This window comes from Phyllostomus hastatus, unplaced genomic scaffold, assembly GCF_019186645.2.
Source record: "Phyllostomus hastatus isolate PE091 unplaced genomic scaffold, TTU_PhHast_1.1 phas_contig_1, whole genome shotgun sequence".
Taxonomy (NCBI): domain Eukaryota; kingdom Metazoa; phylum Chordata; class Mammalia; order Chiroptera; family Phyllostomidae; genus Phyllostomus; species Phyllostomus hastatus.
Window position 1 is genome coordinate 27,614,234 of NW_025333498.1, and position 19,171 is coordinate 27,633,404.

The 19,171-nt window shown below is 34.8% G+C and overlaps 1 protein-coding gene across 6 annotated transcripts in view; it reads right to left on the reverse strand.

The window, feature by feature from the left end:
- SLC4A10 (solute carrier family 4 member 10) overlaps positions 1–19,171 on the reverse strand; it is a 268,818-nt gene that overhangs the window by 117,381 nt on the left and 132,266 nt on the right. For all 6 annotated transcript variants that reach the window (XM_045850821.1, XM_045850997.1, XM_045850689.1 and 3 more), the window contains exon 4: positions 16,752–16,890. In XM_045850821.1, coding sequence (XP_045706777.1) covers positions 16,752–16,890 — 139 coding nt within the window. The remainder of the gene's footprint in view (positions 1–16,751; positions 16,891–19,171) is intronic.

A 19,171-nucleotide genomic window follows, 5' to 3' on the forward strand; every position in this document is an offset into this window, starting at 1 on the left:
ATAATACTTCATAAATCATATGATGGTCATAGCATAGTAGTATCATTGATAAACTATAATTGGTTCTCTTTACAGCAAAGAATAGGATATTACTACCTACCTCCCATCTAACTGGGTGAGGACATGTGCCTGTTGACTAGTTCTGGACATCAGTAATTTTCAAGATGGAGGCTGCTCTACCAGCTGGGTCTCTAAGTAGCTACAATGAGCAGATGTGTAGTTTCCACTAATCCATGATGAACATGTGTCATGAGACATGAGAAAGCCTTTGCAATTTTAAGCTGTGGAGACTGCAGGGTATTTTTTAAACATAATTTAGGCTATCTTAAACTGATACAGATTACCATTTAAGCTATTTATACCAACCTCAAATCATAATTATAATGATGATGACGGCAATAACAATTTTAACTAAATATAATAAATTAGTATTTCTCACCAGGTTTAGAAGTAAAGCCATGGTTACATTATTAATGTTAATATCTCAGAGGAGAAGAGAAGGTAATGTGAAAATCTTGGACTAGTTGAGAATAAAAAGAAATCTAGGTTTTGTCCCTACCCCCAGCTAAACTGCCCTGTGGCCAAGGGAAAGTCTTTGAGTTTCCGTAGGCCATGTTTTTCTCATCTATAAAATAAGACAAATTCAACACATTAAAATCTTGCCCAAGATCCCCAAGCCAGTGATCTTGTCAACCAGATTCAATTCCAAGTTGTTCTTCTCCAGAGTCTGTGCCCATTTTCCACTATAATACAATTACTTTGGTTGAATTTATGGACTTTCGCAGCTGAAATATATTTTGCTAATGTCTATAGTGGAAATAATTGATTTAACATTTGATTTTCATCCTTGTCTGGAACAAATCTCAGGTTAAAAGTTTTTCTGTTCTATCCTTTTTTACATTATCTATAGACATGGCACCAAGAGAGTGGATACAACTTTTATTAACCCTCTTATCACTTTGTATACTATTCACATCTGATGCTGGTTTTAGACAAAAAAAAAAGAGGCAAAAGAAGGGAGTCTATAGAAGAGCTGTTATTATGCTGTTATTTGGACTGAAGAAACATGTTTGATTTGATGTTTTCAGTCCTTTGAGTAATAAAGAAGACAGGGTTATGAAAGGGTGTAAAGGGACTATAGATTTCTCACAACTAAAAAATGTCTTCAATTAATGTTTCCAGAAATATAGTACTTTCTGTCATCCCTACCTATAAAATTGTTTCTAAAACATTGTATTTAAAAATTTTACTCAAGTAAGAACCTCTGAAACATTTTTATATTACTAAAAAGTTATACTGTTTCTTAATTATTCAAGTATAAATCTATAAACTAATCCACACAATAATATTGTTTGTGAGTTTTGATAACACTAATAATAAATTCACTTCTAAAGTACTCATGCATTTCTGGACCTATATAGACTATGAAATACTTTCTTATAAGGAAAATTATAGTTAAATTTTATACTTCTTTATAGGAAAATTTTATACTTCTAGATAACAGTGAAGATGATTAAATAAGTAATAAAACACCCAACTTATTTTATCTTGGCTCCTTTGAAAGTAAAAATTTAAATTTTTTTTAAATGGAGTTTTCTTCTTTTTTAAGATTTTATTTATTTATTTCTAGAGAGGGAAGGGAGGGAGAAAGAGAGACAGAGAGAAACATCAATGTGCGGTTGCTGGGGGTCATGGCCTGCAACCTAGGCATGTACCCTGACTGGGAATCGAACCTGCTACACTTTGGTTTGCAGCCCGCGCTCAATCCACTGAGCTATGCCAGCCAGGGCTATAATTTAAATTTTAAGAACCCTGGAAAAAATTGTGTGGGGGTTGTGTGTGAGGGTATAGTCCCGTGCATTTTTGTCTCACAATGGAGATACAAAATTGTTCTATCACCACAAAGGATCATCACAAGGATAGAACAAAACTGTTCCCTCATCACAAAGGATCTTGCTCATGTTCACCTTTATATTCTCACCCCTCACCATGCTTCTGTCGCGTCAGTCACTAATCTGTTTCTCATCACTATATTGTTGTCATTTTAAAGATATTATATAAATTGAATTACATGGTGTTCAATCTTTTGGGACTTTTTTCACTAAGCATATGCCTTTGAGATTCATCTAACTTGTATATACCAGCTGTTTGTTACTTTTTATTGCTGAGCTGTATTCCATTGCATGGATGGATATACCAGACTTTAACCACTCCTCCATTGAAGGGTATTTGGATTGTTTATGGGTTGTTGTTATCACAAATAAAGACCCTAAAAACATTCATGCAGAGGTTTTTGTGTGAGCATAAGTTTTAATTTCTCTGGATTAAATGCCCAAGACTGTGACTGCTGGGTCATATAGTAAACATCTGTTAAGTTTTATTTTTTTAACTGTCAAACTGTTTTCTAGAGTAGCTATACCATTTTACATTCATACCAGCAATGGATGAGAGGTCTAGTATCTCCACATTCTCATCATTTGCTTTATGATGACTTTTTTAAATTAGCTATTCTATTAGGTGTGAGGTGATATTTCATAGTGGTTTTATTTTGCATTAACTTAATGACTAATGATGTTGAACATCTTTTTGTGTGGTTATTTTTCATTGTATCTCCTGTTTGGTGAAATATCTGTTTATGTTTTGCCTATTTTTCTAATTAACTGTTTTAATACTGCTTAAATTTGAGAGTTCTTTCTATATTCTCTATATAATATTTTTGTCAAATATGTGTTTTACAAATATTTGTTCTCTGTAGCTTGTTTTTCATCATCTTATTAGGGTTTCTCACAGCATAAAAGTTTTTAGAGTAAAGTCAATTTATGGATATTTTCTTTTATGGATTGTGCTTTTGGTATCATGCCCAAAAACTCATCTAGCCCCAAGTCCTGAAGATTTTCTCCTATGCGTTCTCTAAAATTTTCATAGCTTTACATTTTACATTTATACTTATGATTTACTTTCAATTAAATTTTGTATTCACTGCAAGGTTTACATTGAGGTTAATAATTTTTTGCCTATAGATGTATAATTGTTCCAGTACCATTTGTTGAAAAGACAATTCTTCTATTTAATAGCTCCCTTTGTCACAATTCAGCAGTATTTTTGAATTGGATTTTCTCAGTTCCTTATTCTTCTGCATCAGTCTACATGTCTATCTAAAAAGGCATTTTAAAAACAAATCCATGTTGTCCCATTTGTTTATTCTTTCCTTTATATCCCTTATCCTAGGGAATGTGTCAGTGAAAATATTGCTGCATGGGATATCTGAAAATTTCCTGCCTATGTTCTCCTCTAGGACCTTTATGGTGTCAATGACTTATATATGTCTTTTATCCATTTTGAGTTTATTTTGGTGTATGGTATAAGTTGGTGATGTTGTTTCATTTTTTTGCATATACTTGTCCAGATCTCCCAACACCACTTGTGTAAGAGGGTATTTTTATTCCATTTTATGTTCCTGCCTTCTTTGTCAAATATTAATTGCCCATAAACACATGAATTTATTCTGGGCTCTCTATTCTGTTCAATTGGTCTATGTGTCTGTTCTTAGGCTGTTGTAATCAAACCACACTGTTTTGATTACAGTGGTCTTGTAATATAGTTTGATATCAGGTACTGTGATCTCTCTCACTTTGTTCTTCTCAAACTGAAAAGCTTCTGTGTAGCTAAAGAAAACTCATCAAAATGAAAAGGAAACCAACCATATGAGAAAACATATTTGCCGATGAAGGGTTTGATCTCCAAAATATATAAAGAACCCACATGACTCCACACCAGGAAGAAAAACAACCCAATTAAAAAGAAGACTAAGGTCCCTGGCTGGTATGGCTCAGTGCATTGAACGCCAGCCTGCAACCAAAGGGTTGCTGATTTGATTCCCAATCAGAGCACATGCCTGGGTTGTAGGCCAGGTACCCAGTATAGGATGTGAGAGAGGCAACCATGTATCAGTGTTTCTCTCCCTCTCCCCCTCCTTCCCTTCCCCTCTGTTTAAAAATAAAATAAATAAAATCTTTTTTAAAAGGAAGGCAATCTGTTTTTAAAAAATGGGCTAAGGACCTGAACAGACACTTCTTCAAGAAGGAAATACAGGGAGCCCAGAGACACATGAAAAAATGCTCAACATCACTAGTCATCAGAGAGATGCAAATTAAAACCACAATGAGATATGACTTCACACTGGTCAGAATGGCCATTATTAACAAATCAATAAACAACAACCACTGGTGAGGTTGTGGAGAAAATGGAACCCTAGCACACTGTTAGTGGGAATGCAGACTGGTGCAGCCACTGTGGAAAACAGTATGGAGTTTCCTCAGAAAACTAAAAATGGAACTAACTGCTTTTTGACCCAGCAAGTCCACTGCTGGGATTATACCCTAAGAACCCTGAAACACCAGTTCAAAAGAACCTATGCACCCCAATGTTCATAACAACATTTTTCACAATAGCCAAGTCCTGAAAACAGCCTTAGTGCCCATCAATAAATGAGTGGATCAAAAAACAATGGTTCATTTACACAATGGAATAGTATGCAGCAGAAATAAAGAAGGAAATCCTACCCTTCAAAACAGTGTGGCTGGAACTGGAGAGTATCATGCTAAGTGGAATAAGCCAAGCAGTGAAAGACAAATACCATATGATCTCACTTATAAGTGTAACCTAATCACAAAACAAACAAATGAGCAAAATAGAATCAGAGACATGGAAATACAGAACAAACTGACAGTGACGAGAGGGGAGAAGGGAGGAAGTTAACAGAGGAAAGAAGGGGAAGGTGCAAGTCAAGGAACATGAATAGAGGACTCATGGGTACAGACAGGGGGTCAGGATTGACTTATGGGATGGGGGGCAGGGCAGGAGAGAGCAAAGAGGAAAATGTGGAGCAACTGTAACTGAACAACAATAAAAAATAATGAATAACCCCCCCAAAAGCAAACAAAAATAAATACATAAAATAGCCCTTTATTTTCATTTAAAAAATGCAAATCCAAAAGGTATTCTTTCCTTTAGAATAATTTCCTTCAAATTGGGCACTTGGCCTTTTAGGAAGGAAGAATGAAATCTCTGGGAGTTCTGAGCAGTTTGGTAGTTCAGTAGACCAAATATACCTTACCTGTGTGAATGGTTTCATATAGCCACAGGTTTCATGACCATTACAGGAGGAAATGGAAGATCCTCTCCATAAGAAGGAACCCGCAAATTATAAATATCGTTACTAAATGTTTCAGGATTCAGTGCTTCATGCCAGTTTCAGAATAAGGCCAAAACCTTTAAGTTATTTAAATATTTTTAAAGACTACAATAAAATTTGTATTTAGACACAAATACATAAGCATGGTTATTTTCTGTTTTTTTTTCTTTTCATTGCATTTTATACTTCAAAGATAGAAATTAACAGATTTGGGAATGCACCAAATCCTGTTTCAAGATCTGTAGTCATTGAATATTCTGTCAGTTGCAAAATGTCTGATTGCTATTAATGACCTAAAGTGCTGCAATTTATTCCAGTTTTCAAATAAACTTAGCTGACACTTGTTTGATTAGCAAACCAAAGCAAACAAGAGTCTTGCGGGCATGAATGAGAAGTAATGGACAATGAAAAAAAATCAAGATTACAGGTCAACTGCATGACATTTTCTAAGGGGAGGGGCAGATTTAAACTATGAGAATATTTTCACTTCCTTTAGTTTGTCCAGATCTGTTTTCATCCATGATTAACACATTGGAATCTCTTTGTACTAAACAGCATCTGTTTGAGAATTAAGTTAATAATAATCTCTATAATACTCATATTAAAAAACTACAAAATAAAATTCTGCAAATTAGAAATAGATGTTTTCCATAGACATTAACTCTTTCTCTTTATTCTATTCTCACTAATTCTGTTGATCTTTCTAAAGAATTTTTATTCCCTCATTCTATTCATATAGTAAGTAAAGGAATTACTATATCATCCAAAATTATAGCCTCAGGGGAAGACATGGATTCTCAAGAGGAAACATCCTCTTTGGGGTAGAGCTGGGGATAGGGTGGGGATTAGAGTGGGAACATGGTTAGTGCAGGCCTGGGAATCACATATGTAATCCTGAAGGGCCTATTTTAACAGGAAAGGGGAAATATGAAATATATCCAAATGTAGAGTTTATAGACATTAGTTGTTTTTAATCCATATTATCTTCACACCTCACACTACACTGAAAAATCTTGATAACTTGAAGCTTTGCTATTTTTGAATATCAAATGCCTTCACAACATCAATAAAATAATTTTGAGGTAATAATCCTTTCTACACTATCAAGTATGTATCAGAGGCATAACCACTATGCCCTGTTTTTCCTCTTCGGAGCTCATTTGTGGAAAGCACTTTTAAAGGGCAACCACAGTGAGTCAAGCATGTCGTCTCCACAATTGCACAGCTGTGGTATCTCTGAGCACATTTCTATTAATAACACTATGCTATTTATAAGCAGAACATTCTAATTGTGTTGATTTCGTTAGGCCTTGTCATATGGCTTCTTTTGGGGTTTTTAAAAGTGAACAGCTGGTTTTCACAAACATTTATTAAATAATTATGATTTAAAATTTAGCTTCAAAATCTAAAACTTTGCTCAAGTTTTACTTGGCAACAACAGTGGGCATAAATTATTCAAGATGTGATGTATGACAGGTGCAATGTTCTGATAAAATGTCCTTTTTCCTTCTACTAGGGTAGAAAATTATTAATCCCTTTAGAATACTAATCAAAAGAGCGTAGTGCTTCAAATGGTTATGTTAGTGAATTTTAGAATTAAGTTGCATTTGAAAAATCCGGTAGAATAATGAATTAACTAAAATTAGCCTTTTAAAATGAATTAAGGCCACCAGAACAAAATTTCTTCTGCCACTTTAAAACCCACTGCATTTCTAAGTCTTCAATAAATATGTTCAGTTCTTTCTTGGTCTCAACCAAAATTCATCTACCCTCCCGTTCAATGTCTGTTACTATTTGATTGCTCATCAGATATCTCCCTGAACCTCATGTATAAGGTTTCAGAAGCATGGCTAAGAATACAGGTCCTATCTGATAATATTCAAGAATACTAGTAATTAACTGGATCATCTCTTTTATTCTTTATAAATAAATAGCAATATATTTTGGTGGTTTAGGATAAACAAGTTTTCAACTCAATCTATTGGAACATCATAAAAATCCTACCTGCTCAACTGTGACAAAGTAAATGACCAGATTCTAGCATTGCTCTGTCATCTCCTAGCTTTATGAGACTGGGAAAGTTACAAAGAAGTTACTGGCTAAAATGAACAGAGAGGTATTTGACCTGGAAGGTGAAATATCAACAAGCATTTTAAGAATAAGGGAGTTAAACACATATTCCAAACTTCTCAGCTCTATTGAAGGGGATGAAAGTAAAGAAAGAAATATTAAAGAAATCCTTCAAGTAATCCAGGAACGCCTACTTCTTATAACCAGTTGAAGACATGTTTCTAGTCTTACACAGGAAGTTTTGCACTTTATATTCCTTATAAACAAATCATAACACCAGTTATATCACTAATTTGTGAAGATTATTTTTTGTCAAGCAAAAAAAGATGACTATATGTATTATGTATATTAAAAACTCCAAAGTATTTAGTTTTTGATGTAATTGAAAGAAAAATATAAGGTAAAGTTTCTCAATCTTAAAATTAACCAAGTCATATAAAAATTATTTTAAATTTGGTTTATGTTTAAAATATTATAATAGAAAGCAGCAAAGAAAATTGATTAATTTAGTAAATCTTTTATTTAAAAAGGTAATTTACACAAAATAACATTCCATCAATTTAATGTATTAAAATAAGCTAATAAAGAGAATAATGATTTTACATAAAATGTGTAAATAAAAGAAGCAATTAGTTCATAGGCATAAAATAAAAACACGAAAAGATGTTCAATCCCACTAATAATTAACAAGTGCAAATTAAAACATTGAGGTTTATTTTTCATCTATAAAAATAAAGTTTGATGATTTAGTGTGAGAAGGATTTGGGGGGAAATAAGCACTCTCATACAATGTTAATTAGAGTATAAATTACTAAAAAATTAAGAAAGCAGTTTTTAAATACCTACCAAGGTAAAAAAAAACATGCTCTCTTTGGTACATTTCCACTTTTAGAAATTCACCCTACATAAATACCTACAAAATAATGCCAAAAAATGTATGTAAATAATCACTGCAGCAATGACCATAGTAAAAAAATAAAACAACCTAAATCACTATCAAGCCTAGCTAAATAAGGTTTATCCATATAACTCAATGTAACACAGTCATTAAAAGATGTAAATCTGTATTGATAACATGGAAAATGGTCCAAATATATTATTAAGTGAATGCTAGGAAGTATTGGGGGTTTTTTGTTCATTAATCTATTTCATTCATTAGATTTCTCTTGTAAATGAGATCATATGGTGTTTGTCTTTCACCAACTTACAATTACATTTTCAAATACCCAGTTTTAAGTATAGTCATCACCTGATAAAGTTTGGTGATTTTGAAGGGTTTTCTCTTTTAATTTAATTTTATATTATTACTATTTTTTAACATTTTATTGTTTATGCTATTACAATTGTCCCTTCTTCTTCCCCCCTACCTAGGCCCCCCACCTTTCCATAATCAGTCCCCACATGGTTGTCCATATCCATGGGTCTTTCTTATATGTTCTTTGACTAATCCCTTCATCTTCTTTCATTCAGTCCCCACTCCCTCTTCCCCTCTTACAGCTATCAGTCTATTCCATGATTCTATACCTCTGGTTCTATTTTGCTCCCTAGTTTATTTTGTTCATTAGATTCAACTTATTACTGAGATCATACGGTATTTGTCTTTCACCGCCTGGCTTATTTCACTTGCATGATGTCTTCAGTTACATCCAAGTTGTTACAAAGTTTGCGAGCTTCTTCTTTCTTTCTGCTGCATAGTATTCCATTGTGTAAATATACCACAGTTTTTTAATCTACTCATATACCTATGGGATTTAGGCTGTTCCAAAACATGGCTATTGTAAATAGCACTGCTATGAACACAGGGGTGCATAAATTCTTTTGAATTGGTGTTTCAGGATTCTTAGGGTATATTCCCAGGAGTGGAATCACTGGATCAAATAGCAGTTACATTTTTAGTTTTCTGAGGAAACTCCATACTGTTTTCCACAGTGGCTGCACCAGTCTGCATTCCTACCAACAGTGCTCGAGGTTCCCTTTTCTCCACATCCCCTCCAGCACCTGTTGTTTGTTGACCTATTAATGATGGCCATTCTGACTGGTTCGAGGTTATATCTCATTGTGGTTTTAATTTGCATCTCTTGATGGCTGGTGGTGCTGAACTTCCTTTCATATGCTTAAGGGCCCTCTGTACGTCCTCCTTGGAAAAGTGTCTGTTCAGGTCCTTTGCCCAGTTTTTTAATTGGATTCTTTGTCTTCCTGGTGTTGAGTTGTTTGAGTTCTTTATATATTTTGGAGATTGAATGCTTCTCCAATGTATTGTTGGCAAATACGCTGTCCCAAAAAGTCAGTTCCCTTTTCATTTTATGATGGTTTCCTTAGCCATGCAGAAGCTTTTTAGTTTGATGCAGTTCCATTTGTTAATTTTTTTTCCTTTATTTTCCTTGCCCTAGGAGATACATTGGCCAAAATATTGCTATGTGAGAGATCCAAAATTTTACTGCCTATTTTTTCCACTAGGATTTTTATGGTATCAAAGTTTATATTTAAGCCTCTTATCCATCTTGAGTACATTCTGGTGTACTGTATAAGTTGGTGGTCTAGTTTCATTATTTTGCATGTACCAGTCCAGCCCTCCCAACACCATTTATTAAAGAGACCATTTTTACTCCATTGTATGTTCATGTCCTCTTTGTCAAATATTAATTGACCATTAAGACTTGGGTTTATTTCTGGGCTCTCTATTCTGTTCCATTGACCTATGTGACTGCTCTTATGCCAGTACCAGACTGTTTTGAATACCAGTGGCCTTGTAGTAAAGTTTGATAATAGGTATTGTGATTCCTCCAACTTTGTTCTTCTTTCTCAAGATTGCTGAGGCTATTCGGGGTCTTTTTTGATTCCATATAAATTTTTGGAGTCTTTGTTCTAGACCTATGAAATATGCCATTAGTATTTTAATAGGGGTTGCCTTGAATCTATAGATTGCTTTGGGTAGTATGGCCATTCTAATGATGTTAATCCTTCTATTCCATGAACACAGTATATGCTTCCATTTATTTGTAAATTCCTCAGTTTCTTTCTTCAGTGTTCTATAGTTTTCTGAATACAGGTCTTTTCTCTCCTTGGTTAAATTTATTCCTAGGTACATTATTTTTTGTTGTTGTTGTTGCTAGAGTAAATGGAATTTTTTCTTAGTTTCTCTTTCTAATAGTTCATTGTTGGTATACAAAAATGCCATCAATTTCTGACTGTTGACTTTGAATTCCCTACTTTGCCAAATTGGTTGAGTAGTTTTTTGGTAGAGCCTATAGGTTTTCTATGTATGCTATCATGTCATCTGCAAATAATGACAGTTTTACTTCCTCCTTTCAAATTTGGATGCCTTTTATTTTTTCTTCTTGTCTGATATGCTCTGATAAGGTTGAATGAGAGTGGTAAAAGTGAACACCCTTGTCTTGTTCCTGATCTTAAGAGGAGATCAGGAATGCTTTTAGTTTTTGCACTTTGAATATGATATTTTCATATATGGACTTTATTATGTTGAGGTGTGCTCCCTCTATTCCCACTTTGCTGGGTTTTTTTTTTAATCATAAATGGGTGCTGGATTTTATCAAATGCTTTTTCTGCATCTATTGATATGATCATGTGATTTTGTCTTTCATTTGCTTTATATGATATATTACATCTATTGATTTGCAAATATTGTACCATCCTTGCCTCCCTGGGATAAATCCCACTTGATCATGGTATATGATCTTTTTAATGTATTGCTGGATCTGGTTTGCTAATATTCTGTTAACAATCTTAGCATCTATGTTCATAAGAAATGTTGGCCTGTAATTTTGTTTAATTGCTGTGTCTTTACCTGGTTTAGGAATTAGGATAATAGTTGCCTCATAATAAGAGTTTGGGAATCTTCCCTCTTCTTGAACTTCTGGAACAGTTTTAAAAAAACAGGTGTTAATTCTTCTTTGATTGTTTGGTAAAATTTGCCTGTGAAGCCATCTGGTCCAGGTCTTTTGTGTGCTGGGAGTTTTTGTATTACAGCCTCAATTTTGCTAATTGTTATCAGTCTATTCAGGTTTTCTGCTTCTTCTTGATTCAGATTTGGAAGAATTGTTTGTTTCTAGGAATGTATCTATTTCACCCATTTTGTCCAATTTCTTGGCATACAGTTGCTCATAGTGATTTCTTACACTTCTTTGCATTTCTGTGGTATCAGTTGTTACACCTTTTCCATTTATTTTGGGGGTTCTTGCTCTTTTTCTCTTGATGAATCTAATTAAAGGTTGGTCAGTTTTGTTTATCTTTTCAGAGAACCAGATTCTGGATTCACTGATGTTTTGAATTTTTTTTAATCTCTATGTCATTTCATTCCACTCTAATTTTGATTATTTCCTTCTTTTTGCTCCCTCTGGGCTTTGTTTGTTGTTGTTACCAAAGTTCTCTTAAGTGTTGGTTTAAGTTGCAATTTGAGATTTTTCTGTCTTCTTTAGGTAGGCCAGTAATGCTATGAACTTCCCTCTTAGGACTGCTTTTGCTATGCTCCATAGATTTTGGGTTGTTGTGTCCTCATTTTCATTTGTTTCCAGATACTTTTTGATTTCTTCCTTGATCTCATTGTTAACCCATTCATTATTTAAAAACATGTTGTTCAGCCTCCATGTATTTGCATGTTCTTGAGTCTTTTCTTGAGGTTTGTTTCTAGTTTCAAGCACTTGTGATGTGAGAAGATGCTTGATATGATTTCAATTTTATTGAATTTGTTGAGGCTCATTTTGTGGTGTATCTTGAAAAATGTTCCATGCGCATTTGAGAAAAATGTATATTTTGTTTCTTTGGGGTGAAATGTTCTTTAATATCAATTAAGTCCATTTCATCTAAAGTATTGTTTAATGCCATAATATCCTTATTGATTTTTCATTTGGAAGATCTATCCATTGTTGACATTGTGCTGTTAAAATCCTCTACAATGACTGTATTGCTCTCAATTTCTTTCTTAAGATCCTCCCAGATTTTCTTTATATATTTAGGTGCTCTTATATTGGGTGTATATATATTTAGAAGGGTTATATCCTCTTGTTGACTACTACTCTAAGTATTATGTAGTGACCTTTTTTGTTTGTTGTTATGGACTTTGTTTTTAAGTCTATTTTGTCTGATATAAGTATTGTTACCCCAGCTTTTTTTTCATATCCATTTTCATGGAATATTTTTTTCATCCCTTCACTTTCAGCCTATATAGATATTTTGTTCTGAGGTGGATGTCTCGTAGACAGCATCTAAGTAGGTCATGATTTTTATCCATTCAGTTACTCTATGTGTTTTGATTGGAATATTTACATCCATTTACATTTAAGGTTATGTAAATATGTAAATCCATTTACATTTAAGGTTATTATAGATAGGTACTTATGCATAGCCATTTTACCAGTACAAAGTACTTCTGTCCCTCTCACCCACCCTCTCTATTAGTCTTTCTATTTAAAGCAGTCCCTTTAGACTCTCTTGGAGCTCTGATTTGGTGGAGATATACTTTTTTAGCATTTTTTTTAAATATGGGAAGCTCTTTATACTTCCTTCCATTTTAAATGACAGCCTTGCTGCATAGAGTAGTCTTGGTTGTAGATACTTGCTTGTCATTACTTGGCATATTTCATGCCAGTCCCTTCTGGATTATTGTTTTTCTGTTGAGAAATCAGCTGATAGCCTTATTGGAGCTCCGCTGTATGTTACTAGCTGTTTCCCCCTTGCTGCCTTTACAATTCTCTCTTTATCTTCAAATTTTGCCATTTTAATTGTGATGTGTCTTGGAGTAGGCTTCTTTGGGTTCATCTTCATTGGGAACTTCTGTGTTTCCTGAACTTGCATGATTTTTTCCTTCACCAAGTTAGGGAAGTTTTCTGTCATTTTTTTCAAACAAGTTTCCTAGCCCTTGCTCCCTGTTTTCCCCTTCTGCTATCCCTATGATGCAAATATTGTTATATGTTGTGTTGTCCTGATGCTTCCTTAAACTATCCTCATTCTTTGTAAAGCTTTTTTTCATTTTGTTGATCTGACTGGGTGTTTTTTCCTACCTTGTCTTACAACTCACTGCTTTGATCCTCTGCTTCATCTAGCCTGATTTTAATTCCTTCTAGTGTATTCTTCATTTCTACCTGGTTCTCATTCATAGTTTCTATGTCCTTTTTCATACTGATGTAGTTCCCACTAAGTTTCTTGTAGTTCTCACTAAGCTCTTTGAGCATCCTTATAACCATTATTTTGAACTCTTTGTCTGAAAAATTGCTTGCCTCAATTTCATTTAGTTCTTTCTCTGGAGATTCCTCCTTTTCTTTCATCTGGGGGGCTGTTTCTTTTTCTCCCCATTTTAATTGCCTCTTTGTATTTGCTTCTAAGTATTAGATTGATCTGCTTTGACTCCCTTTCTTGTGGAGTAGCTTTATGTGGTAGGAATCCTGTAGGACCCGGTGGTGCAGACTCCCTGATTTCCTGATCTGGATGCTCTAGGAATATCCTTTGTGTGAGTTATGTGACTCTTCTCTTGTATTTTGGGTCCTGATTGTTATTGGCCCATTCATTGGTGGGAACTCCCCTCTAGTTGGCTAACTAAGAGGCTCAACTCCTACCCCATCTTGTACACTGTTGTTTAGGTGCTAGCGGAACAAACAAAACAACACAAAAACAACAAGACAAGCAACCCACCAACCACAACAGCAATATCAACTACAAAAGAGCAAAGAATAATAAAAATGGTAAGATAAATGGAATAGTAGAGAAAAGAGAAAAGGAAAAAGAATATGAGAAGAGCAAAAGAAAGAAAAGTGATAATTATAGGAGAAAAGAGAAGAGAACTAGTGATGAATCAAAAGAGGAAAATGGGGAGAAGGAACCCAGGAAGAGAAAAATTAACAAAAATAATACAAGGAAAGAAGGGAACAGTGGAGTAATGAAAGGTGAGAGTAAAATAAGAGGTATAAAAGAAAAAATAGAACACCAAAAATAGAAGAAAAATGAAAAAGTAGATACAAAAATAATGAAAAGGCTACAAAAAAGAAAAATAGTGAAAATGGTGAAAAAAACAAAATGGATTTGTCACTGCAGAGTTTGGTCCTTGCCTTCTGATTTCTCCCTTTGGATGCAGCTCTAACATCTGAGTCTGGTGTAAGCCAATGTCAGGTGCTGTCCACATCTTGCTCTTGGCAGCCTTATTGAACCTATAATCAATCCATAGCTTATGGCTGATTCCTCCAGGCTTTGCTGTTCCCAGGATTAACCAAGCTGCTCTGCAAAGTTGGCTTTTATCAGCACTGGATCCAGGGGTGTGTCAGCAAATGTCCCATGTCACCACAGGATCTATCTCTGCCTTTCTCTGTCTGCCAGCCTGCTGTCAATATTAGGCTAGTTGCAGACCCAACTATTTCTGAGAAGGCTTCTGATGGAAACAGTGGGCTGTGATTCCTGGATCTTCTGTGGCAGGTGCCTTTCAAACTTCAGGGAAGATAGTGGGTATGTTTCTTCTCCCTGAGCTACTAGTCTGTCTGGGATTTTGTCCCCCGTACTTGTCAGGGCAGGGCCCTAGTAGGCCTTGTGAGCCCAGCTTTTGGGTTTGTCAAATGCCATAGGGTATTTCTATGGCTCTCCTGTGAGAGGGAAGTGACAGTCTGTTTCCCAGGAAAGTGAATGGCTTGGCTGCATACTTCAGGCAGTCTCATACCCCTGAGTCTATTTATGTTGCTGTCTCCTTAGCAGGGGTTAAGATGCAGGATCGGAGAAAAGAAATAAAAACAAACAAACAAACAAACAAACACCAAGATAGAGTCAAACTGAAAATAGAACAAAAAAAGTGCAAGAAGGAGCTAAGAGGATTCCAGAGGGTGCTGGAATGGAATCCCACAGGGCAAAGTAAATGATTTTCCCCTGGAAAGGGCTAGCTTTTCTCAAGAAAGATGGCTGCTGTGGAGCCCATGTATATCTCACCCTGAAAAATTCCACAGCCACCCTTCCAAGTCTCTCCCCAATGCCTCCCACTCTAGATTTCCCTCCAGTGCCTCTAGTCCAACTGCCTTCTCTTCACTGTGAGCACAAACCCCTTGCTTTGACTGTTTAGGGAAAAAAAAAGATGGTGGGATAGTCTCCAGTAGTTTTTGTCTCTCCACAGCAGAGAAAGGCTCTGTGGCTTTTCATCACTGGTTTTGCTATGTGATGGGCTGTTCTCGGCACTGCTTCTCTGTGTTTGGGAAACCAGTCTGTGGTCCTAGCTTCTCTCCTCCCATGGGGAAGCTCTTATAGCTGTGCTGCCTCCTCAGCTGGCCATCTGTGTAAAGTAGGCTGGACCCTTTAAGATGTCCCAGTCCTTTTTAGCAGTCTATGGGTGGTCTTTTGCCATCCCTGGTTAAGTCTCTTTTTCAGGTAGCCGTTAGTGGGATTTGGATAATTGTTCTTTTCTTTAATTTTATTTCCAGTCTGATTCCAGGACAAGGTATATGATCTATCCTCCTACTCTGCCACCATATTAGAGGCCCCCTAAGAAGTTATTTTCTTTTCACCCTAGTGTTTTAAATCCTTGCTACTCAAAATGTTGTCTTCAACCCAAAAATATTCGTGTGACACCACCTGGAAGATTGTTAAAATCTGACACTGTGCCTGAGGCCTACTTAATCTACATTTCAACAAGATTACATGTGATTGGTATTCACAATAAAATTTTAGAAGCAGAGAGTGACAGTCCTAGGTATGCCCACAATTCCTTGGGCCTGCCTGTATCACAGAATTTATTATAGACCATTTACAACATTGTTTACTTGTCTAAATCTCCAAATTAGACTGTGAGATTATTAAAGGCAAGTTCTAAGTTTTTTGTTGTTATTGTTCTATATCCATTGCATCTGGCACAAAATAGATTACTCCAAAATCTTAATAAATGAGCAAGGATAAATAAAAAGTAAGTGCAAAATTTAGTTTATTATTTTTATAGTAATTCAACTATATAGCAATATAGAAACATTAATTACAAATGATAGAAAAAGTAATCTTTAGAAAGTAACTTTGAAAAACCACTGTGTTTGAGTGTATACATATCCTAGAAACACATTAAAAAATATATTTTATCCTCACCAAATTGTACATAAATCCAGGACTATACCTAAATCCTCTTATAATGTTTATCCTTCCTTTTTTTAAAAACCCCCCACTCAAATTATCATATAATATCACTAGTTTGGGCATAAGTCAGCAATCAAAAATAAAGAAATAAATTACTTTTAGATTTCTATTGTTTTCCTGATGACACACAAATGATGCTATTGTTTATCTCTAACTGCAGAGACTGCAGCGCTGCTGGCTCTGCATCACTATTTACTATAATTACTGCCTTCAGAGTTCATTCTGACCCATATCCCATTATAGGATATGTGCAGGCCAGCTGAGCAATTTTGGAAATTAGCAGCACTCATGGATGTTTACCAAATCCTAGCAGCAGAAAAGTGTTTTTCTAATAGCATGAAAATTCTTTAGTATACATTTACCCTTCAACAAAGATCCTCACCTGGCTGTTTCACGCCACTCAGCATCTTCACCTTCACGCCAGCAAATCTCATCCAGCTCTGTGAAAAGGTCATGAGGAATGTGCTCCTCATCATCATCTTCAGTTCCAAGAATAAACTGTACCCGCTGTGAAGGGGTATCTATGGAAAACCAGAGACATGAATATGCATTATCAAGACTTCATGCTCAAAATGTACTGGCTACCTCCTTCATCACCATTCCAACAACCCTACCCCCACTACCACACTCATCTAAAGTAAACATGGGAGTTAAAACTAAATTTAGCATTATATTAGGCCTAGCAAAATTTCAGAGAATAAATAAAATAGTAAATAATGTATAGATATCATCAAAAATAAAATCAAATGTGAATGTTATTTTGGATTATTTATAACACTCATGAAAACTACTTCTATTTCTCTCTCACACATATCTCTCATCATATATTATATATATTTTTAAATATCCAAAAGAATAGACTATGGTAAAATTCACTTAAACTACACTGAATATAATTTACCAAAAACTGCCTTGTGATATTTCTTTGCAGTCACACCCAAGTCTCTCCCCAACCTCCAGCAATGACTGATCTGGTCTCCACTTCTTACAGCTTTTCCTTTTCCAAAATGTCATATAAATAGAAAAATATGACACATAACCTTTGATGATTATCATTATTCATTTAGTATAATGTCTTTGAGGTTTTGAAATTTATCTGTGTCACTGAGTGTATCAGTAGTTCATTGTTTCTACTGCTGAGGAATAGTCCATTGTAGAAACATACAGTTTGCTTATCCATCTACTTGTTGAAGGATATTTAGGTTGTTTCCAGTTTAGGGCAATTATAAATAGAACTATTGTAAGTATTCTTCTATGGGTTTTTCAGTTAAACATAAGTCTTTATATTTCTAGGGTAAGTATATAGGAGTAGGATTGCTAGGTTCTTTCTCTCTTTTTTTTCTTTTTTGCTCAATCCCTCCACCCTCATCCTCGCCCCACTCCCAAGCTGTCAGCTTACTCTCCATCTGTGAGTCTGTCTTTATCTTGCTCATTAGTTCAGTTTGTATAAATAAATGTTTGTGGTAAGACCTGAACCCTACTTAACTCATTAGCCTTATTTTCTGCCACTCTATTCCCTATTCTGTTCTAGTATATTAGCCGTCTTTCAGATTTTTAAAACTATCATGCCTTTTCCCACTTTAGTGTCACTGCATACACCATCTCCTCTCCTATATATTGTTCAGTGTCTACTTCAATGTAATAAACACTTGAGCAAGCCTACCTAACCAGCCTTGCAAAACACATACACAAACACACATATAAGAAAATTCATATGCAAACAATTAAATAGGATATCTGTTATCCTAATTCATAGCACTCAATACTCTTTGTCACACTTATCTCAATTATAATTTAAAATTTCTTGTGTTATCATAACAATATGTAGTAAATAGAACATATATCCATCTTCCAGAATTAGTCTTTTGGAAGGAGGTAGGGCTAAGTCCCAAGAGAGGAAACTATGCATGTGAAATTATTTTTCCTATTATAAAGCATTTTATAAATGTTATTGATAATAATTAATACTGATGCTAGTGGGATGGTTATAATGATAATATAGGCCTCTCAAAACAGAGAGATTTAGTATTTGACACCCATAACTTTATACAGTGATGGAGACAAGGAGCACATTGATGGCAGCTCCTCTCTGAGAAATCTTGGGAAATAGCTGGACATATTAGTATGAATATGCCTTGCCTTATAAAAAATGAACAAAGAGAAAAAATTGGGAGTCTATAAACATTACAAGTCAATGGAAAGTCAAAATACCTAGATGGACCAAAGGAAAACCATACCTCTGAAAAATATCTACATCAGGATCAAAATAAAATGTCCATAATTTGTGGGGATCCTCACTAGACTATGAAAACAGACTCTACCAAGAAGGAAAACAAAAATGAATTAGGAAAGAACAGATGAAAATGTAAAGAAAATAAAATGAGATAAAAAAGAAATATAAGGAAACTAAAAATACAAGAGCAAAATCAATATCCCTAATAAAAGTAGTAAAATGCAAAACTGGTGTGGCAGATAATCAAATTAATAATATAGAGAGGGTGATTTTAAGATACAAAGGAAAATGATAAAGAGCAGATATCATAAATCCAGGATGCAGATAATTAATTCACAGATAAGAGAGCATAGTAAATGGAACAGAATTAGATAAAAGAGAAAAATGTTCTCTATGTGGAAAAGTATCTGTGTAATCAGATTAAAAAGGTCTTTTAATATACTCACCATTAGGCCTATCTTAGCAAGTTTTCTTAAATAAAAGGACACAGAAAAATGTCTATAAGCACTGAAGTTCCAAAGAGAAACTCCCAAAATAAAAAGACAAAGACTACAGACTTCTCCTCAATA